The sequence below is a fragment of the Festucalex cinctus genome, chromosome 15 (genome assembly GCF_051991245.1).
Source record: "Festucalex cinctus isolate MCC-2025b chromosome 15, RoL_Fcin_1.0, whole genome shotgun sequence".
In the NCBI taxonomy this organism is placed as follows: Eukaryota; Metazoa; Chordata; class Actinopteri; order Syngnathiformes; family Syngnathidae; genus Festucalex; species Festucalex cinctus.
The window spans coordinates 23,434,902-23,454,568 of record NC_135425.1 but is presented as its reverse complement, the minus strand read 5'-3'; the positions used below and the strand labels follow the sequence as shown (position 1 = coordinate 23,454,568).

Here is a 19,667-nt window from a genome sequence, read left to right as displayed (position 1 = left end):
TAACTTAGCAAAGAAATTCGGGTCATGTTATCCGAACAATTTCACGGACACTGTTAGCATCACTAATGCTAAATACGCTACTAGTTTGGGGGATTTTTGGCAAACCAAAATATCGGACCAGAAGATAAACTAATGACGCTATCAAACGGTCCAATCATATCGCTCTGATTATCCCTTGAGTTAATACATACCAGTTTATTGAAATGATTGATTTACGGATGACAAACATGCGTGTCTGTTTTTGTTGTTCTTCTCCTCTTCCTTCCTTGGCCCAGCGGCCATGTTGGACTCGGACTTTGTGGCTTTGGCCCTTAGTGTGCCTTTTATTTGGGGTTTGGCTCTCGCGTCGAAACCAAAGGATGCAAGCAGTATGTTGTAAAAAAAAAAAAAAAAAAAAAAAAAAAAGTGGTTTGACTTCCTCTCTGCCAAGGGCCACCACAGATGTCACTCGTACATTCATAACTCACCGCAATTAGCTTAGCATTGGGAGGCAGTCGTGAGTATGTAGCATTGCAACAAACTATTGATGAAAAAAAAGTGCCAAGCTGAATTTGTAATGTTTTATTGATTTTGTATTCAAAAGTTAGATTCCAGAATGACTTTCTTGCGTCTGGCTTGGCAGGAACGGCAGTTGCGGGGATATAAATGAAGCCACCTGCTGCTTTGGAGATGGACTTTTTGTGTTTTATGACGAGTCATCAAACTTTCAAAATTCTCCGCCCACACACAATTTTTCACGCCAATCCAATTTGGTAGCAATCAGATCAAATCTCTTTAAGGAGCCGTGAAAATGGCCAAAATGACCTGAAAACAAAATGGCGGACATCTTGTGTGTTTTTGGCCATGGCTTCTTGAGGTTTTTTTTGTGTGGATCTTCTCATGATAGACATGTATACAAAATAATATATTTCATAGGTGGGCTGGATTTTCAAATAATTCAGAGGAAAAAATCACTTTTGAAGTGGAATGACTCTAAAATGGCCTCTTTAAACCAAAATGGTGCGTGTTTTTGAGCTTTGATTCTTGAGACTTCTTTTGTGGTTCTTCTGATGATAGATGTAATAAAGAATAATATGTTCCTAGGTGAATCCAGTGGCTGTTTTTTCCAAAGAATCTTTTGATCACTTTTTGAAGGGAAACAACCCCAAAATGGCTGCTTGAAAACAAAAAGACTGACTTTCGGTGCCATCTTAGGTGTGGCTTCTTCAGACTTTTTTTGTGGGTCTACTCAAACTAACATATCTATTACATTTGAATTTCCCAAGTAAATCTGGCTTTATTAAAAAAAAAAAAAAAGACTTTCGTATTTGCCAGTCGTGAAATTTAGCGATCCAATTACGCTCAAATTATTTTCAACTCTGTCTCATATACATGGTTGAAATATGAGAGATACTAAAGTCCATATAAGGCTATGTAAGTCTTACATGCCAGAAAATGAACAAAATGACACGATAACTGAAATTTGGTAGGCACACGTCAACATTATAGCGCCAGCTACTGCTGTGGCATGCACATGACAGCTTGCAAACGCATTTTTACATCGACTATAAAAAAAAAAAAAAATAGAAAAAAAAAAAAGAAACTACTCCCGGTGTGGCCCAATAAAGTACGTTTTTCCAAATAATGGTGTCGTAGGTGTGGACAGAGGCTAAGTTGCGCTCGCATATAAAAGGCTGCCATCAACACACATAATCTCTTGACTGAGCCCATTGAAAGCTGGGTCCCGGGGGTTAATTCTCCCATCAGTCCACGTTTGAATCAACTCCTGACTCACATTGAGATGAAAGCCGCCCAGGTCCTGCGGGGACCCCGCCCCGGCCCGGGCCCGATCCCGGCCGACCGGAGCGGATTATTGCATGTCGGACCTCCATCGGGACTGGCAAACTGAAAAGAAAAACAATAATTAGAGATAATTGCTTGTGTCCAAACACGACGTTTAAAGCCCCCCCCCCTCGCCCACCACACCCGTCCCCATGTCCTTTCATGGCATGTGAGCTGGAATGAAAGGGACACCCCCTCCCCAACACACACACACAAACCCCCCCCCGCCCTGTTTTGACAGCTGGGCAGGCGAACATAATTTGTGACAGCTGAACTGAAACGTCTCGAACCGCAGAGTGAGGGAGAGCGGCAAGGTGATCTTCCCGGGAAAGGAGGCGGGCTCTTGGCGTCGTTTCATCCCAAGACGAAAAGATGATGAAGAAGAAGTTTTAAATAGTGATCAAACATTTTTTTTCTATCTTGGAATTTGAAAAATTATGAGAGTTGTGTGTGTTATGGCGAGTTAGCAAACTTTTTTGCAATGCTCCGCCCACACCCAATCACGAAAACTTAAATTCTTCACAATTTAGCACAACCCCCTCAGTCTTTTTTGGCTCAATTTTAGTAGCAATCAGCCCTCTTTGGTAAGTTGATCTTTAAAAATAAATCCAAGAAATGGTCAAAATGAATCCACATCTAAAATTACAAGACTAAAAACAACGTATTTGTTTTCGTGTTCTTTGCCTATAGCCCCCCCACCACCTAATTCAGCATTTATGTTTCTTTATAATGTAATAATAATAAAAGAATAAATTCACGCATGTTTTTTTCAGACTTTTTCTTGAGAATAATGTGTGGTAAAAATTATAAGTGAAATTCGTTAAATTTTTTAAAAATTCTGAAGACGAGTTTGGCTATTGAAGGAAAATGGCCAACATGGTTGCTTCAGGTCAAAATGGCCGACATTCTGTGTCTTTTCAGGTGTGGCTTCTTGAGACTTTTTGGTGGGTCTACTCATGATTAATATGTCTTTTAAATTTTATGTGGCTAAATCAAACAGGATTCGAGGGCTGAATTTCCAAAAACGTCCACTGACAAGTTGGCTTTTGAAAGTAAATGGCCAAGATTGACCCACAAATGATTGCTTCAAACCAAAATGGCCGACATACCGTTACTTTTCAGGTGTGGCTTCTTGAGGCTTTTTTTGTGGGTCTACTCACGATTAATATGGATTTTAAATTTTATGTGGCTAAGTCAAACAGGATTCGAGGGCTGAATTTTCAAAAACGTCCACTCACAAGTTGGCTTTTGAAAGTAAATGGCCAAAAATGACCGACAAATGATCGCTTCAAACCAAAATGGCCGACATTCTGTGTCTTTTCAGGTACAACTTCTTGAGACTTTTTTGTGGGTCTACTCACGATTAATATGGATTTTAAATTTTATGTGGCTAAGTCAAACAGGATTCGAGGGCTGAATTTCCAAAAACGTCCACTCACAAGTTGGCTTTTGAAAGTAAATGGCCAAGATTGACCCACAAATGATCGCTTCAAACCAAAATGGCCGACATACCGTTACTTTTCAGGTGTGGCTTCTTGAGGCTTTTTTGTGGGTCTACTCACGATTAATATGGATTTTAAATTTTATGTGGCTAAGTCAAACAGGATTCGAGGGCTGAATTTTCAAAAACGTCCACTCACAAGTTGGCTTTTGAAAGTAAATGGCCAAAAATGACCGACAAATGATCGCTTCAAACCAAAATGGCCGACATTCTGTGTCTTTTCAGGTACAACTTCTTGAGACTTTTTTGTGGGTCTACTCATGATTAATATGTCTTTTAAATTTCATGTGGCTAAGTCAAACAGGATTCGAGGGCTGAATTTTCAAAAACGTCCACTCACAAGTTGGCTTTTGAAAGTAAATTGCCAAGCTTGATGAAAAAAAAACCAAAATGGCCGACATTCTGTGTCTTTTCAGGTGTGGCTTCTTGAGACTTTTTGGTGGGTCTACTCATGATATGCATTGCTTTTGAATGTCATGTAGCTAAGTGGAACAGGATTCGGGGGCTGAATTTTCCATCCCAAAAACCGGGAGCATGATTTTCTCATACTTTTTGAGTAAGAAAACGCCAACGAACGTGAATTGGTTTGGGCCTCCGATTCTGAACATGGTGTCATGGCGCCTTTGACACATTGGGTTAATTTGCTGCTCCCCGCGGGTGACCTTTGAACCTCCGGGGCCGGGGAGCGAGACAGGCGGAATCATGTCATTCCGAGGAGCCGGGCGGGGGTCACGGGTCACGACGGAGATTCGGGCTATCCGGGCCAAAAAAAAAACAGGACCACATGTGCTCATAAAGACATTTCGAAAGCAAAATAACTGGTGATTCTCCATCTTTAAATATTCCCGCCTACTCCTGCTCACTCTTTTCTTCTTTCTCCCCACCACTCATTCAATCAAATCAAGAATCAACATCATCTCCATCTTCAAATTGGCAGCGACGGGAGTTTTCCCAGAGGTGGAATATTAATACAAACATGGGAATTTCTTTTCCCCAAAATATAACACCCCCCCCCCCCCCCCCCCCCATATAATTCTCCTGTGTTTACTTTTCCCGCCGGGCCCCTAATTTGTGTGAGTGGCGAAACGTTAGACCTACTGTTGCCTTCACAGACACCCAGGGAATGTCGGCGCTTGTCCATCTGGGCCTGAAGCTTCTTCATCAACACTGCATGGATGGAAACACGTTCAAACACTTTCGATTGTGCTCATGCGCATCACACATATTTTGGCAGGTGAGCATATATTTCTTAATAAGAGTAATGTGGATATGAGAGTAAAGAAGTAATTATAGTAGAGGACTCAAAAAGTGTTTCACATATAGAGAATTGTCAAACCTACATACATGAAATGTAGTTTTACATTTATTCTAAGAAAAAAAAAATGCAGGTAGTTTAACATGAAAATGCAGCCGAATGAGGAATTTGTTTGTTTTTAAGTGAGAAAGAATTATGACCAATGTTGTAAACAGTTTAAATGTTAAAAAAATTCTATTTGTGTAGTTATTTTTTTTTAAAGATTGAAGCCAACGTTGCAATAAATAAAAAATAATACAAAATGAATATGTTACAAATGATACGCCTACAAATGACGTCATGTGCTACTTTGAATGAAACTAAATAATTACAAAAATACAACTTTTATTTTTTTTTTACATGATTTAGAATGCGGGGAAAAAAAATATTTTGTCCTCTGATGGTGACGTGTTTATACGTCATCACGTGTCCACGTGAGCTGTCAGTGGCCAATCGCGAACGCGCTCGTGTCGTCAACAAAAACAACACATTGTTTTCTCTCTCTCTCATTTTTTTTTCCTCCCGGCGCATGGAATCCATTTGGCGCGCCCAATCATTTTACATAACGTCATTTTACGGCCACTTTGCGTTGCTCACGTTGTTTTGGGACGTCTTTAACATTTGGAGTTGAATAGTTATTATTTTATTCATCTTAATTTAAACATATTGACTTATTCGCTTCACCCAAATAAACGTCATTGTTTTTGTTTTGTAACATTATAATATAGAATATGTAACAAAGTTTAACAGATGATGAACATTTTAAAAAACAATTAAAACGTGTTGTTCAAAGCTAAAGCAATGATAGCACCTGTTGCGTTCACGGCACTGCCATCGAAGCGGACAAATGAACTGCCGTCATAATGAATGACAGCCGTCATTTATAGGAAATTGAACCAATATCTTTTAGTATTCGCTGCAGGAGGTAAACCGATTTGTTATGTTTTCTTCAACTTGAAATGATTGTTCATATAAAGCAAGCTTTATTTTTATTTATTTTATTTTTATTTATTTTTTTTAAGAGGAAAATAAATAAACGCATGACGGCCTTGAAAAGGGATTGAAAAAAAAAAAAGTGATGCCGAGTTGTGGTTTTAGGTGTTCAGCTGTCACTGTTCATTCAAGAAAACTTTTTTTTGTTTTTTTTGTGAAGTGGAAGTGCTCATTTGAAGTTTTCAGCAAAGTAGCCGATAAGTGTGTTTTCATTTATTTATGATTCATAGAAGGGCTGTGAAAAATATGGCCCGTGGGAAAACAGTCACAATTATCAAGTCGTGTGGTTTTAATTTAGTCTGTTTTCCCCCAACTTCAAGTAAAATCAAATTGGTCAATCAAATATGTATTCATTATTTTACTTATCTTTTATTCAGTTATCATTACATCGTTGCTTATTGGATTAATTGTAAGTTATTAAAAAAAATAGTAAAATGAACAGTTTTGCAGTCAATGGAATTATCAATACATTAATAAATAAAAATTAAAAATGTGATTGAATTGATATAAGTTTACATACCCATTTGAACGTTTTTTTTTTTTTTTTTTTTTAGCCAAAGTAAGAAAATGTATTTTAGAAAGTGTACAAATTAATCACTAAAACTTTTAAGCAGCAACATTAATTAGTTACATTTCATACAAACGAAAAAGAAACAGTTAACATAAAAAACAACAACAACAACAAATGGCACAAGCCAGAAAGAAAGACGCGAGTAAGGAGCAGAGAACCAGGACGGAATTTCGATCCGAGTGTGCGCGTTTGGTCCTGATGTTGCTGTTTGTGCCCCCATGTGGCTTCCTCACTAAATTTCCTGCTGGACAGTAACAACTCACAAACAAGCGAAAATATTACTAAACCTCTAACCATAGGAAATAATGGGAAAACATTATTATTGAGGTCTTCATGTGGTGTCTTGATTTAGAAGTTTAAATGTCAATTCCGTTTCGATAGTTGGCTAATTGAGGGGGGGAAAAAAGCCAAATAAAAACTAAAAATAAAGTGAAGGTAAAGATGCAGGTTCTTGTGTAAATACTTTTGCCATTTTGCCTTAAAAAAAAAATACACTGCTCCTAAACCAACTGTTAGGATTCTTATAAGTTAGCCAAAACGTTGACCACAGCTACAATTCAAAAGCCATATAAATAGTAAAATGTGTGGCACGTTTGTTTTTTTTTTTAACGTAAAAATTAAACGTATGAAGCGTGGCAATTGTGTTTTTTTGTGGTGTAAATTATAACAGCGGTTAGCATGCTTGGTGGTCAAGTGTTAAAAAAACAAACAAATAAAGGTTGTGTCCAAATTACGTCACTCCCGGCGCGACTCAACAGTTCCGTGCGTGCTGTCGAGTCGCGCCGGAAGTGACGCCATGCAGCCGACAAATTCGCCCTTCGGAGGAGCCAGCCTTGTGAATTTGGACGCAGGCATAGCCTACCATGGATGCTTGTAAAAAGTTTAAGAAAATGCTAAACAAGTGACAAACTAATAAAGAATGTAACTACAGATACAAGTCAAAAGGCAAAGAAAAAACAATACTCCTCACATGGAAGTCCAAATTTAAAGTTGGGCGCCTTCGGCGCAGTACCACGTTATGCCACAACATGTTGTGGCAGCACTGACGTCTACTGGAAGAGATGCAGTGTAATTAAGGGCCAGAAGAAGAAGTGTCGCACCCAAAAGTAAATAACGTTCGTATTTTTTAATTTTATTTTTTTTAATGACGCTTCACTGAACTTGAAAGCGGCACGAGGGTTCCTTTTCGTTCTTCCTCTTCAATGCTCAACTTATCGAGCGTTGTTAAGGGTAGCATGTAAGCCACTTAAAACACGTAACTTGCAAGAAAGACCTCTCGTATGCTCTACGCATGCTGCGCTTGCTGAAGGATACAAAAATAACAAATAAAAGAATGTAAACAACCACCTGCTGTCTGCGCAACATAAATGTGTGTTCATGTCAAAAGAATGGCATGCAAACATGCTTTCCTGTGCATCGCACAGTGTTTCCTGATGGTCTAAAATGCAACTCTTGTGTGCGTCAGATAAGCACACAATGTGTCCATATGTGTTTAAAGGCCCCCCAGAATCGAAACAGCGCACATTCAATTTCAATTAGCAAACTCCAAATATTTATCAACTGGACATTTCCTCTCCCAAGGAATTGTGCGTGCGTTGTATCGATCCCCTGGGCTTCTGCTTCATTTGGCCGACCCTGTGAAAGAGATGAGAACGCACAAGTGCGCTTCAAACCAAAATGGCAGAATTCCTGCTCACAATAAAAGCATGCATTCGTGTCACTTTTTTTTTTTTTTGGTGGGTCTGCTTGTGACAGACATGTCTACCAAATCACATGTTAAGTTAATCCGAATTTGAGGGCTGAATTTCCATCCCGAAAAAAAAAAAAAAAAATCCTGGGGGTGCGAACCGTGCAATGGAATGACAACAAAAAAGGTGTTTTTGTTTGCACATAGAAAAAAAAAATGTTGGGATGGGATATCAAAAGATAGTAATGTGGCTTCTTGGAAAATTGGATTAAATCCTGATCAGAATTGATTATATAGCCTACATGCTGTAAAGATCTGCGAAAAAATGTTCACAACAAACTAAAATGGCCGACTTCCTGTTTTTTTTTGTTTTTTTTTTAAGACTACATAAATGTCATCATTCAACATGCTTCAATGTATTGATTCATGCCGAACATACAATTTAAAAGGGGGTGTGTACACTTATGCAACCACATTGTATCAGTTGTTTCTTCTTATTCCCGCCACTAAAATGGGCCATTTTGGAAAGGCAATGATTGGAATGAAGATGTGAGCATGTCTCAGTCACCCCCCCCCCCCCCCCCAACATACACACACGCTTACACGGTTAGCATGACGAAATCGTATGTGACACGACTCTGCGAACGCGGCACGGAAGGGTCCACTCCCTCTCCCCGGGGGTGATGAGGAGGCGACGGCGGCGGACCGAAACCTTTTTCAATTCCGTTCGTCTTGGGGAAGGACGCGAGGAGCTTCAGTGGGCAGAATGCAGGCACAACTCGCAGGTCTTAAATGTGTTGCTGGCGTTTGATTGGTCGGTAGGATGAGCGCGTTGTGGAAGATTGGTTGATAGTGAGTAGTTCATGGTTGGTTGGTTTGTTGCTGATGCAACTGAATGGCCACCTTAGCAGAATTGGGTTCGTTGATTGGTTTATTTGCTGACTAGTAGATGGATTGGTTTCAGGATGACTGGGCTTTGGTGGATCAGTCAGTTGATAGGCTGGTTCGCTAATTGGTTAGTGGTGATTTGGTTGGCTGCCAGGTTGTTTGATGGCCAGTTCAGGATTATTGGATGTTGGTGGATTAGTTTGGCAAAACATTGCTTGACTAGTTGGTTGGATGCTCATACAATTGTTGACTAGCTCGTTACTTTTTTAACGGCCATTTTAGGATAATTGGGCTTTGGTGATTGGTTAGTTGGTTTGCCAATTGGTTGATTAGTGGTAGTTAGGTTGATATGTTGGGTTTGCTAACTAGTTGATTTGTTAGTGGTAGCTTGGTTGGCTGGTTGCTTGCCAAGATGTTTGATGGCCAGTTTGGGATTATTGGGTTGGTTTGGCAAAACATTGGTTGACTAGTTGGTTGGATGCTCATTCAATTGTTCACTGGCTAGTTACCTTTTTAACGGCCAGTTCAGGATAATTGGGCTTTAGTGATTGGTTAGTTGGTTTGCCAACTGGTTGAGTAGTTGGTTAGTGGTAGTTAGGTTGATATGTTGGGTTTGTTAACTGGTTGATTAGTTAGTTAGTGGTAGTTTGGTTGGCTGGTTGCTTGATGGCCACTTTAGAATGAGTGCCCTTTTTGTTGTATTAGTTATCTAATAAACTTGTTGACCAGTTTGGAGTTAGTTACTGTAGTTTAGATTGGATTTTGGTGGACTAGTTAGCTGATACATTGGTTTGCTCGTTGGTCAATGAGTTGGTTTGTTGCTCATGTGATTGGTCGGCTAGTTAGTTGGCGGGCTGGTTTTGCTTTTGCCACTTTAGAAAAATTGGGCTTTGGTGTACTGGTTAATTGTTGATAGGTTAATCAGTGAGTTTGTGGTCAGTTGGCTGGTTAGTTGTTGGTATGACCAATTGGGTTGTGGTTGATGGCCATTGTAGGATGATTGCATTTTGGTGGATTTGTTGCAATTTTGATTGGTTGTTTGGTAGAGTTGTTACTAGTGTATAAATGACGGGTCGCCTGGTTAGTTGTTAGTGTGCATGTTCTGGTCGACAGGCATTTTAAGGTCAATTAGGCTTTTGTGGATTGGTTAGTTGATACGTTGGTTGGCTATTTGGTTGATTTGTTCTTCATGTGATTGGTTGGCCGACAGGTGAAGTGAATGCTTGGTTGCTTTTTGTTTAAACGGGTACTTGAGTCGGTTAGTTATCTGGTTGCTGGATTGGTTTGTTTGATGGCTAAAAAACAACAACAAAAAAACAGCTTTAGGTCACTCTCGTCTGTATTAGGACACAGTTAATTTTTCAACAGGATATTTTAACGTTTTCTTGCCTTGTGGAAAACGTGACCCCGGCAGCCGTGGGGTCTGAGTTATTCCGATTCGAGTTCCCGCAGGGATGGGGAATCCGAGCGAGGAGGAGCAGGGAGTCCATATTCACGCAATTGAGTTACAGCGTCCTCTTGTTTGTTCAGATGGTTCTCTTCGGCGAGAGCTCGACGGCCACATCAATTCTCAATGGTCCATAAAAGTCAGTGATGTGGGAGGGGCAGGCGGGAAAAACCGACGACTCCGCCGGGCCTTTGGACAAACACGGACAACAAAGGCGCTGGAGACCCTCCCGACTTTCGGCTCGTCAAATCGACACCAGACAAACCAAGTTCAAAGTTGACTTCTTTAAATAGATGTTAACGACTTGCGGTTTTCGCAGCCGGTCCCGGCCGCCCGTCCAAATATCGAGAAGGAAGTCAGTGTGGAGCTCGACTTGGAAAAATGTCCGTTTTCAACTTGAGAGCGAAAACACGAGATTTTATTATCATTGCGTCAAAAATATTTCCATAAAATTCTCACATAGGAGTCGTCGTACGGATCACCGGTTGTTGGATGTGACGGACCCTCGCAAATCTTTGGCCGGGGAAAAAAAAAAAAAGAAAAAAAAAGATTACACCCGAGAGGGCTGAGGATCTTCTTTGGAAAAAAAAAAAAAAGATTAAATATTATAAAACATGGAACCTACCAAAAGAAAGATTAAAGTCTCTTCTTTCAGCTGGAAAAAAAGTATATTTGTACCCGTTTCCGTTTTACATTAATTAGCATTAAGCTATAGCCAAGTTTAATTATTATTCACAAATTTGTTTAAAATACTGGGGTCAAAGAGCTTGCTGCAACATGGCCCTGGTTGATCTCTTATACTCTGCTGCCACCTGCTGGCCGTTTGTGTAAAAACTAAAATTGCTTTAAGTGACCTCTTCAGGTCATAGGCTGCATCAAAGCCTTCTGTATGCTCTACCATAAAAAAAAAACAAAAAACAAAAAACAAAACGTATAAATACGTTTTTGGGACCATGGCAATATTTAAAATAAAACATTTGTATATATGTTTTTGGGAGCAAATGAGTCAAGGAAGTGAAGTTTTTTTTCTTAAATGAAAAACAAAACAAAACAAGATACGCAACGAAACTGAACGACAATGATCACGCTAATATTTTGTGAACAAACTGTCAGCACATTTTTAACAAAGAAGCATAAAAAAATAAAAGTTGAAATAAATGACACCAAGAACTCTTAAAGTAGTCATTCATATATATTCATATATTACACATTTAATACAGGCACAGTGAGAATTCATTACGTAGAGACAAAAAAGTGGCTGATACTTGTAGAAAATGTACAATTTATGAGGATCATTTACACAAATTTGCTTAAAAAAAAAGAAAAGAAAATCTGTTAAATACAAACACAAAGAAAAAGTGACCAAAGATGGAGGCTCGTAAAATATAACGTCTTCCCTCCCCCCCAGTCCCCGTTTTTGTTGTTCAGGGTGAGCAAGAACCAGCTTGCTACAAGTCACGGTTCAAATTTTCGGATGCTTCAGACGGACAATTCCAATTGACTGATTTTTTTTTTTTATTGATTTTTTTTGTCCACGGCTCTTGTCAAAATCTTTCGATCATGCGAAACTTCCAATCGCCAAGTTGTATTTATTTATTTTTTATTTTTGCGAAAGACATCTTCCCTTCAGCATCCTAACAACAGGTGGCGCTATCGTTCAGGCACATTTTTGTTTCTTGGCTGACGGGGGCACAAAATATTGCAAAAAAAAAAAAAAATGTATCTTCAAGTTTCATTGAAAGGCTACAAGTTAATTTGGAGCATTTTTTTAAAGCATTGCAACGCTTTTACAGTTATTTTAAAAAGAAACATTTAAAAAGGACGTTGACAAAAAAAGCCCTGAAAACCCGAATGTGCGTTTCCAAAAAAACGAGCACAGTTTTGCGAGGAGGCACTGAGGTCCTGTTTTTTTTTTTTTTTTAAATCTTTCTTTTCTCACTCTCTCGTTTTGTGCTATGAGATCCACTCTTCCTTCATTGCACGCCATCCACAATTTAAGAGCAACAAAATCATCATGAAGATTTTTTTTTCCCGCTGTTAATATTTACACAGTGAGTGGCGTTATGGCCAAAAACAAAAACAAAAAAAACAAACAAACAAAAATGGTGCCTGAAAAGATTGTTAGTGCATGTATTTTTTTTTCTCTTCTTCCTCTTTTATGATTTCAAATATACACTTGATGAGATGGACAAATTCACAAAGTATAAAGCGCCTGAAAATAATAAGCTACACCCCAAAGCTCACCTTTCAGTTCTCCATTAAACAGTGTTCAGTACTCAGTGCTGCTTTATTGTAGTGATTCCCGTCGCTGGCGCGGGGTCCTGGACAACTTTTGTTTAAAGCGAGTTAAGGCATTGCTTTTTTTATTTTTTTTTATTTTCCTGGGAACAGCCTCAGCAATCTGCCATATAGCGACCTGAGGGGGGAAAAAAAAAGAAGACAATCACAAATCATAAGGTCCCCTGTAAGACTGGTTTTGTGCACCTTGCTGCTTTGCATGAGGATATATTGACAAAATAATCAAATATCTGTAAAGTGCTCGACAGCTCCTTTAACTCATTCACTCCCAAAAACGTATTTATACGTTTTTTTGTAGGTTTTTGTTTGCTAGAGTTTTTGTATGAAGGCTTTGATGCAGTTTTTGACCCGAAGTGGTCGCTTAAAGCGATGGTAGTTATTACAAAAAACAAAACAAAAAAACAAAAAACGTCCAGCAGGTGGCAGCAAAGTATAAGAGATCAACCAGGTCCATGTTGCAACAAGCTCTTTTTTCCCAGTATTTTCAACAGGTTTGTGAATAATGATGAAATTTAGCTAATTCTAATGCTAATTGCTACAAAACATAAAAACAGATAAATTTTATTTTATTTTATTTTTTTTCCCCTGATGAAAGAAGAGACACATTTTTCTTTTGGTAGGTTCCATGTTTTTATAGCAATAGAACATGAAAATGGCTGGGAGTGAATGAGTTAATATGATACGTGACTTGGCACGTTTTGTCGCAAAATCATTTTTGACATTTTTACTGTGAAAATAGTCATAGTTTTTGTGTTCAATTGCGTCTTCATATGTGGACATATTGATAACCTAATCATGTATCTGCAAAGTGCGCATCAGCAGCTTTAATATAATATATCACTTGGTCTGTTTTGCTTCAACTTGATTTTGGATCGTACAATTATTATTTTTTTTTATCAAAATCGTTATTTGAATTGTGATGCGAACGTGATTACCTGTGGCGAACCTCTTCTTGCTGAGCGACAGCCTGTAGCCGCTGCCCTGCAGCTCCATGTCAACGCCCGACAGCGTGCTGCCCTCGCTCATGAACTGAACCGCCAGCGTGGACGGGTTGGACGGACCGTTGGACACTTCGAACTTGGCTCGAAGGGAGCCGGCGCCTGTCAACAAAATCCCCCAAACAAAAAAGACAAAACAAAAAAACGACACAAACAATCACGTGAGAGTTAAACGTCGGACGACAAACGGGTATAAAGTTCATACAGTGGTACTCGACTTTACTATACTACTTTATTTTACTGTACTTTATTTAATTCAATCTCTGGTGTAATAACCTTATTTATTGATTGATTTAATTTTTATTTTATTTTTCTTCTTCTTGTTATTATTATTAATTCAATCTCATTTATTGATTAATTGAATTTTTATTTTTCATTTTATTATTACTATTATTATTAAATTAATCTCTGGTGTAATAACCTTATTTATTGATTGATTGAATTTTTTTTAATTTTATTATCTGTTCTCATTGCTGCTGGACATGTAAATTTCCCAGACGGAGCCATCCCAAAGGGATCAATAAAGTCAAGTCTAAGTCTAAGTCTAAGTCTAACACGCATATATTTGTAAACAAATAGATATAAAAGAAAAACAAACAAATACCACCTTCGTTTTCAGACTTTTCCGAAATGTCGCTCAGCTTCCAAAGACATTTATTCTGCTCGGCGTTCCTGAAAGGACACGAGGAAATCCACAATTCAAAAAACAGGCATCCAAGTTTTTCAATGCTAAGGTATGGATGAGTAATTGGTTGAATGTATTTGATTGATTCGCCACCAAGCCAGCCTTTTCTAACGACACAAATTATTAAGTGTTTTGTGCATCCCAGTTCGTCTCACAGACAGTTGGGAGAACCCAATTTCAGAACCACACTGGCAGATATTTTTTTGCGTGTGTCCCCCACCAGAGGGCGACGGGCAGCGACTGCATGCCGGTGACGCCGCCGTCCACGGGCACGAGGATCTGCAGGTTGCCGAGCGGCCCCGGCGCCGCCATGGAGTCCGGGTTGTAGCGGTAGTCCACGCGCAGGTCCGTGGAACCCGACGCGCACTTCCAGTACACGGCCAGGTTCAGCGGCGTGGAGCGGATGCCGTCCGACTGCACCTGAATGCAACACCGCACACAACTTAAACAGTATAGATTAGCTTTTTTTTTTGGCTTTAAAACAGAGATTCTCAAAGTGTGGGATGTGGCAGTTTCCGCGGCCGACAAGCGTGGCGAGTGCTGACCTGGTACTTGAGGATGTCCACGTTGTAGTACGACGCGGCGGGGTTTTGCTCCGAGGCTTTCCTGAGGTAGGCGGTCAGCGCTTGCATGTTGAACCAGAAGTCCTTGGACTCCGAGTCGCCCTGGGACGGATCGCTGCGCGACAAGCCGACGCGCGCGCACACACACACAGTCAGTCAGTCAGAAGGCCCCCCTCGCATGCGTAAAAGGAATAATCGTCCGCTCAATTATTCATTCCTCCCTCACATCTCTGCCCGTCTCGACTTTGTGCGTGAAGCTCCCGTTTGTGTCCGACCAGCTACTAAATCATGGATTCCGTTTGATTCAATTAGCCCAGTGGAGGTGAAAGCAGCGAATGACTCAAATGCGAGCGCGAGTCAAATTTAAGACCTCGCCTGCACTAAATGCGACCGCCAGGGGGTTCTGATCTGGAATGTATATATATATATATATATATATATATATATATATATATATTATGCATATAATTTTTTTTCAATGTGAAGTTTCTTTTGATGATGCAACGCTGTTGCTTTATTTCACTTTTATAAACTGCCTATTTTTTTTTCATTTTATTTCTTCCTGTTGTAAACGTACAGATTTGTCATTCCTTATTAATAACTCATTCAAACCCAAAAACATGTAAATACGTCTTTTAATACTTTGTCCTTCACTCCCAAAAACGCATTTATACGTTTTTTTTTTGTTTTGTTTTTTTTTAAATATAAGAGCAAACAGGTTTTGATAGCTTCTGGCATGAAGAGGTGGCTTAAACAATGGTAGTTAGTAGTTCTTACAAAAAAACACCCAGCAGGTGGCAGCAGAGTATAAGCGATCAACCAGGGCCATGTTGCAACAAGCTCTTTTTGCCAATTTTGACTAATAGTGGAACGTAGCTAGATTCTAATGCTAATTGCTGCTAAACAGAAACAGATAAATATACCTTTTTTCCTGATGAAAGGAGAGACTGTAAATCTTTCTTTTGGTAGGTTTTATGTTTTTACAGCAAAAGAACACAATATTCTGTGGGACTTGCAAAATCAGACAAAATGCTGTAAAACAGCCGGGAGCGAAAGGGGTTGCTTCAAGTGAAAATGGCTGGGAATTAATGAGTTAATAAAGGTTTGAATTTTAACAATTAAAATAACTGATTGGTTGGTGGGTTTCGATTTGATAGTGTCCATAAAGTCTCTTTACTATTTAATAAAATTTGTGCAAATTAATATAAAAAAAAAAATGCATATAGAAAAAAAATATCAGATTTTTTTTTTTTTTCATGCTGATGACGTCACAACAACCGAATAAGACTTTTGATTTTTCGCGCCATAAAAAAAAAAAAAAACAGCCCTGACCGCAAGCAGGCGCGTGCGCTAAATGAAGCGGACGTCCTCAGAAGCTGGCGGTTGTTTGCTATTCCAGACGCGTGTCTGCTGGAAAGTATTTCCCTTAACAGCTTAATGACCCGTTCGGGTCCGCCCGCTAATTCAATTTCGCATTCCCCTCCGGATCATCCCGCTCCAAATCCGCGTTCCGCTCAAAAGCTTCCAAAAAAGGTTACCTGAAGAGGAGCTGCTGGTTGGGGAGGATCTGCTCCAGCCGGCCCGCCTTCTTCAACTTGAAGGTGAGCACGGCGGGCGAGGGGTTGCCCGTGAACACCTTGATGATGCCCGAGGGGAACGACAGCGTCATGTCGCCCGTGATCTTCACGATGCACCTGGAGGGGCAAGTGTGGAAAATACTTGAAAAGGTCAATTACAAACATTACATGTTTAAATAAAAACAAAAACATACTTTGTTTTAGAAACAAATGCTAGTAATCAATGTAAAATCCCATTGAGAGGCTAACAGAAAATTAGAATGGAGTTCCGAGAATGCTAATCCTTCAAATAACAAATATTCTCACTAATGCACACAGGCGGGTAATTTTGTTTCGATTTATTGCTATTACTTAATTGTATTATAATTTCACATTGTTGCTTTTTTGTTGTTGTTCTTGCAAAGTCATATGTTTTGCAATTAATCACAATTGAAATCTAAATCAAAATAACTGTAGTCATTACATTTAGCAATTTATCGCCGATCCCCAACAGGAAGTATAGAGATTGGAGAATTTTACCTTGCTGATAAAAGATTTCCAAGCCCCTCCCCCTGATGCCCACAGGTGTCCTGCCTCTGTTATGGCTACTGTTGTGTACAATAGGATAAAGGCGGGGGGTGGGAAGAAAAAAAAAAAGTGTCACGGAATTGTAGCATTAGCTTACAGACATGCTTGTTTCTACAGATAGCGTGTTAAGAATCCAGATTGTTTTTAGAGACACATTAATATGCAAGTAATGACCTCGTACCCCATTATTACACATGCAGCGTAGCGACAGTGTATAAACACCTCCACTCACATTCAGCTCCAATTTCCAAACAGAGTCCGATATAACGGGGGATGTTTTGGGACTTGGTTCGGGAGCTCTGTTTATATTTTTTGTGAAATGTTCCATTGGCTAATCCCTGACTCAATAAGTCGTCGTCTTCAACTTCAATTTAGCAACAGTCAGCCAATAAAACGCCTCGTGTGTTTTCCTCTGCCCACAACTTCCACATGCACCGTTTAGCTGACACACACCGAAAACACATCGCGTCATCACTTTGTTGTGCTTGAGGGAAATGAGGGATAAGATGATGGAAATGGGAAGGGATCGATCAAGAAAAGGACACAAAAAGAGGGCAAAGTCAAGGAAAAGGAGCAAAGACGAGGTCGACCGAACGGATGGATGGACGCAGGTGGTGACGCGAGACTCACTTGGTGGGGTCGGCGCCTTTGAAGTAAGCGTTGACGGACTCCGTGAAGGCCACGGCGATGGGCAAAGGATCACTGGACGACAGCGTCACAGGGCTGGGACCGCGGGACGTGCCTGGGCCACGACAAGATGAAGACGATGATGAGAGGAGCACAAGACGGCTTCATTTCAAAAAGGTCACATGACAAAGAGGTGTCATATTATTAGGAACAAGGGCTTGCATCGTGACAGTCTTAAAATGAAATCCCAAATTTTTTCCCCCACAAAATTGTTTTTTGATTAATCAAACAAAAGTGACACCATCTAGTGGTTCAAAGTGGAATTACACCATATATATATATTTTTTTCCCCTGCTTAGTTAATAGTAAACAAAAACAACTGTTTCCATTCTTTTAAGTGTATTTACATTTCATGCTTGAAAAAAATTAAATGCTCAAATGTTCAATTTTGTAACGTTTTCCTTCAAATTGAGAAAACAACGTTTAGATATTTCCACAATTTCGAGGTTGCCGAACCAATTAATTGACTGGGTGACTTTACCACTGCACATCAATTAATCGCTTCACACATATTTAGCATCTCGTCTTCTAATCGGCAAATTTACAGATCATTTTTTTCAACAAGCTTTGGAACACAAAGACGAGATCAACTCCCACAAATTACAACTATGGTTAACAGAAAGATGACTTGTTTTAACCAATTTGTTTCAATGCCTGTCCGTCAAAATCTGTCTTGACGTGAAACCGGTCTGTGGGAAGAATAAGGTTGGAACTATGCCGAAAAAAATAAAAAACAAAGGCGTCATCGATTAACGGACTTTAATCAAACTAAGTCTCCTACAAAATGTCTTCAGTTGGCTAATTTGGCAACACTCTGCTTTTGCAAAGCATGTTAGTGTGAGCAGTGCACATCAGCTTCGCAAATAAATTGCATAACCTTTAGAAGAAACATTCACGTTCAAACAAACGTTAGAGCAGAGATCGCTCGCCGATAGGACGTCGGGATGCAAACAAGTCATTTGTTAACTTTCACAAACACAAATTAGTCGTGGATGCTGTTCAAGTCAGTCAGAGAGCAGGCAGTAAAAATACAACTACTCAAAAACAGAAAAATCATAACAAATAAGGTATTAGATTTCAGGGGATCGCCTTCCCGGATACCTGCTGGTGTTTCACATCGCCTCTCAAACGTTGGCAGCTTGGAGACAAACATGTCGTCTTCTTATATCGAAAAAAAGCAGAGGAGGAGGACACAAACGTGAGGACCAATTGACAAATGCACAGCACGCACAATTTTCTATCGAGGTCCTGCGGGACTCGAAAAAGGGGCAAAAATATTCCCCTGAATTTGTTGCATTTGGGCGTCGTTATGGAATTGGACATAGTAAGAGAGGGGAGGAGGACGGCTTGGCAGCGGGAAACTCACTTTGGCTAAGAGGGAAGAAAGAAGAAAAACAAGACGGAGGAGAAGAGAAGACTTCCGACACACGGACGGGAACGACGTGATCGGGGCCTGAGAGACGAGGAAGAGGGACAGACGTGATGGGTGGAAGGATGGGAAAAAGGAGGAATAAAAGCAAAGGATGAGGAAAAGTAAGAAAAATAGATCAAAAAAAAAAAAGGAATGGATACATGAAGGAAAAATGGATGATGACAATGAAGGACAACAGATGAAGAAGACAGGAATGAAAGCACAACTATGCCTTCAAGAGCATTGGACAACGCAACGTTGATGTGACAAAATGCTGCCCATCTTACCGACAGTGGGCGTGTTTGCGGCGCTGAGCGAGGCGTTGGACGACAGCGACGACGAGCTCTCCGCACGGGCCAGCGGCGCGGCGGGAGGCGGACTGGCGCCGGACGCCTTGGGCGGACTAAAGGGTCTCGCCTGGAGGGAAGGGAAAAAAAAATAACGTGGATACGTTTCATACGGAAAAGCTGACATCTTAAGAGTTTGTACTCACAATTTCATTGATGCCGCTGAGTTTTCCCGTGGGGAGTTTCGGCCTGGAGGAGGGACGCGGTGGCGGCACCAGCGCGCCCGCCGTCAGCGGCGTTGTCGGACGATTGGGCACTACGCAGGGGAAAAAAAATGGAAGATGCTGCTTAACTGGTCAATTCATTAATTGCATTTCAAGTGAAAACTCTGG

At 40.1% G+C, this 19,667-nt stretch overlaps 1 protein-coding gene across 7 annotated transcripts in view; it reads right to left on the bottom strand.

The window, feature by feature from the left end:
• Positions 1 to 11,375: 11,375 nt before the first annotated feature.
• Positions 11,376 to 19,667, bottom strand: part of fcho2 (FCH and mu domain containing endocytic adaptor 2) — a 41,350-nt gene continuing 33,058 nt past the window's right edge. For 6 of the 7 annotated variants that reach the window (XM_077496676.1, XM_077496678.1, XM_077496677.1 and 3 more), the window contains 11 exons: positions 19,482 to 19,591; positions 19,276 to 19,405; positions 18,944 to 19,030; positions 18,679 to 18,738; positions 17,521 to 17,632; positions 16,285 to 16,440; positions 14,729 to 14,861; positions 14,404 to 14,603; positions 14,106 to 14,170; positions 13,436 to 13,600; positions 11,376 to 12,618 (listed from right to left, as the gene is read on the bottom strand). In XM_077496676.1, the coding sequence (XP_077352802.1) occupies positions 12,596 to 12,618; positions 13,436 to 13,600; positions 14,106 to 14,170; positions 14,404 to 14,603; positions 14,729 to 14,861; positions 16,285 to 16,440; positions 17,521 to 17,632; positions 18,679 to 18,738; positions 18,944 to 19,030; positions 19,276 to 19,405; positions 19,482 to 19,591 (1,241 nt within the window). In that variant the 3' untranslated portion in view covers positions 11,376 to 12,595. The remainder of the gene's footprint in view (positions 12,619 to 13,435; positions 13,601 to 14,105; positions 14,171 to 14,403; positions 14,604 to 14,728; positions 14,862 to 16,284; positions 16,441 to 17,520; positions 17,633 to 18,678; positions 18,739 to 18,943; positions 19,031 to 19,275; positions 19,406 to 19,481; positions 19,592 to 19,667) is intronic. The other variant, XM_077496681.1, reaches the window with a different exon arrangement.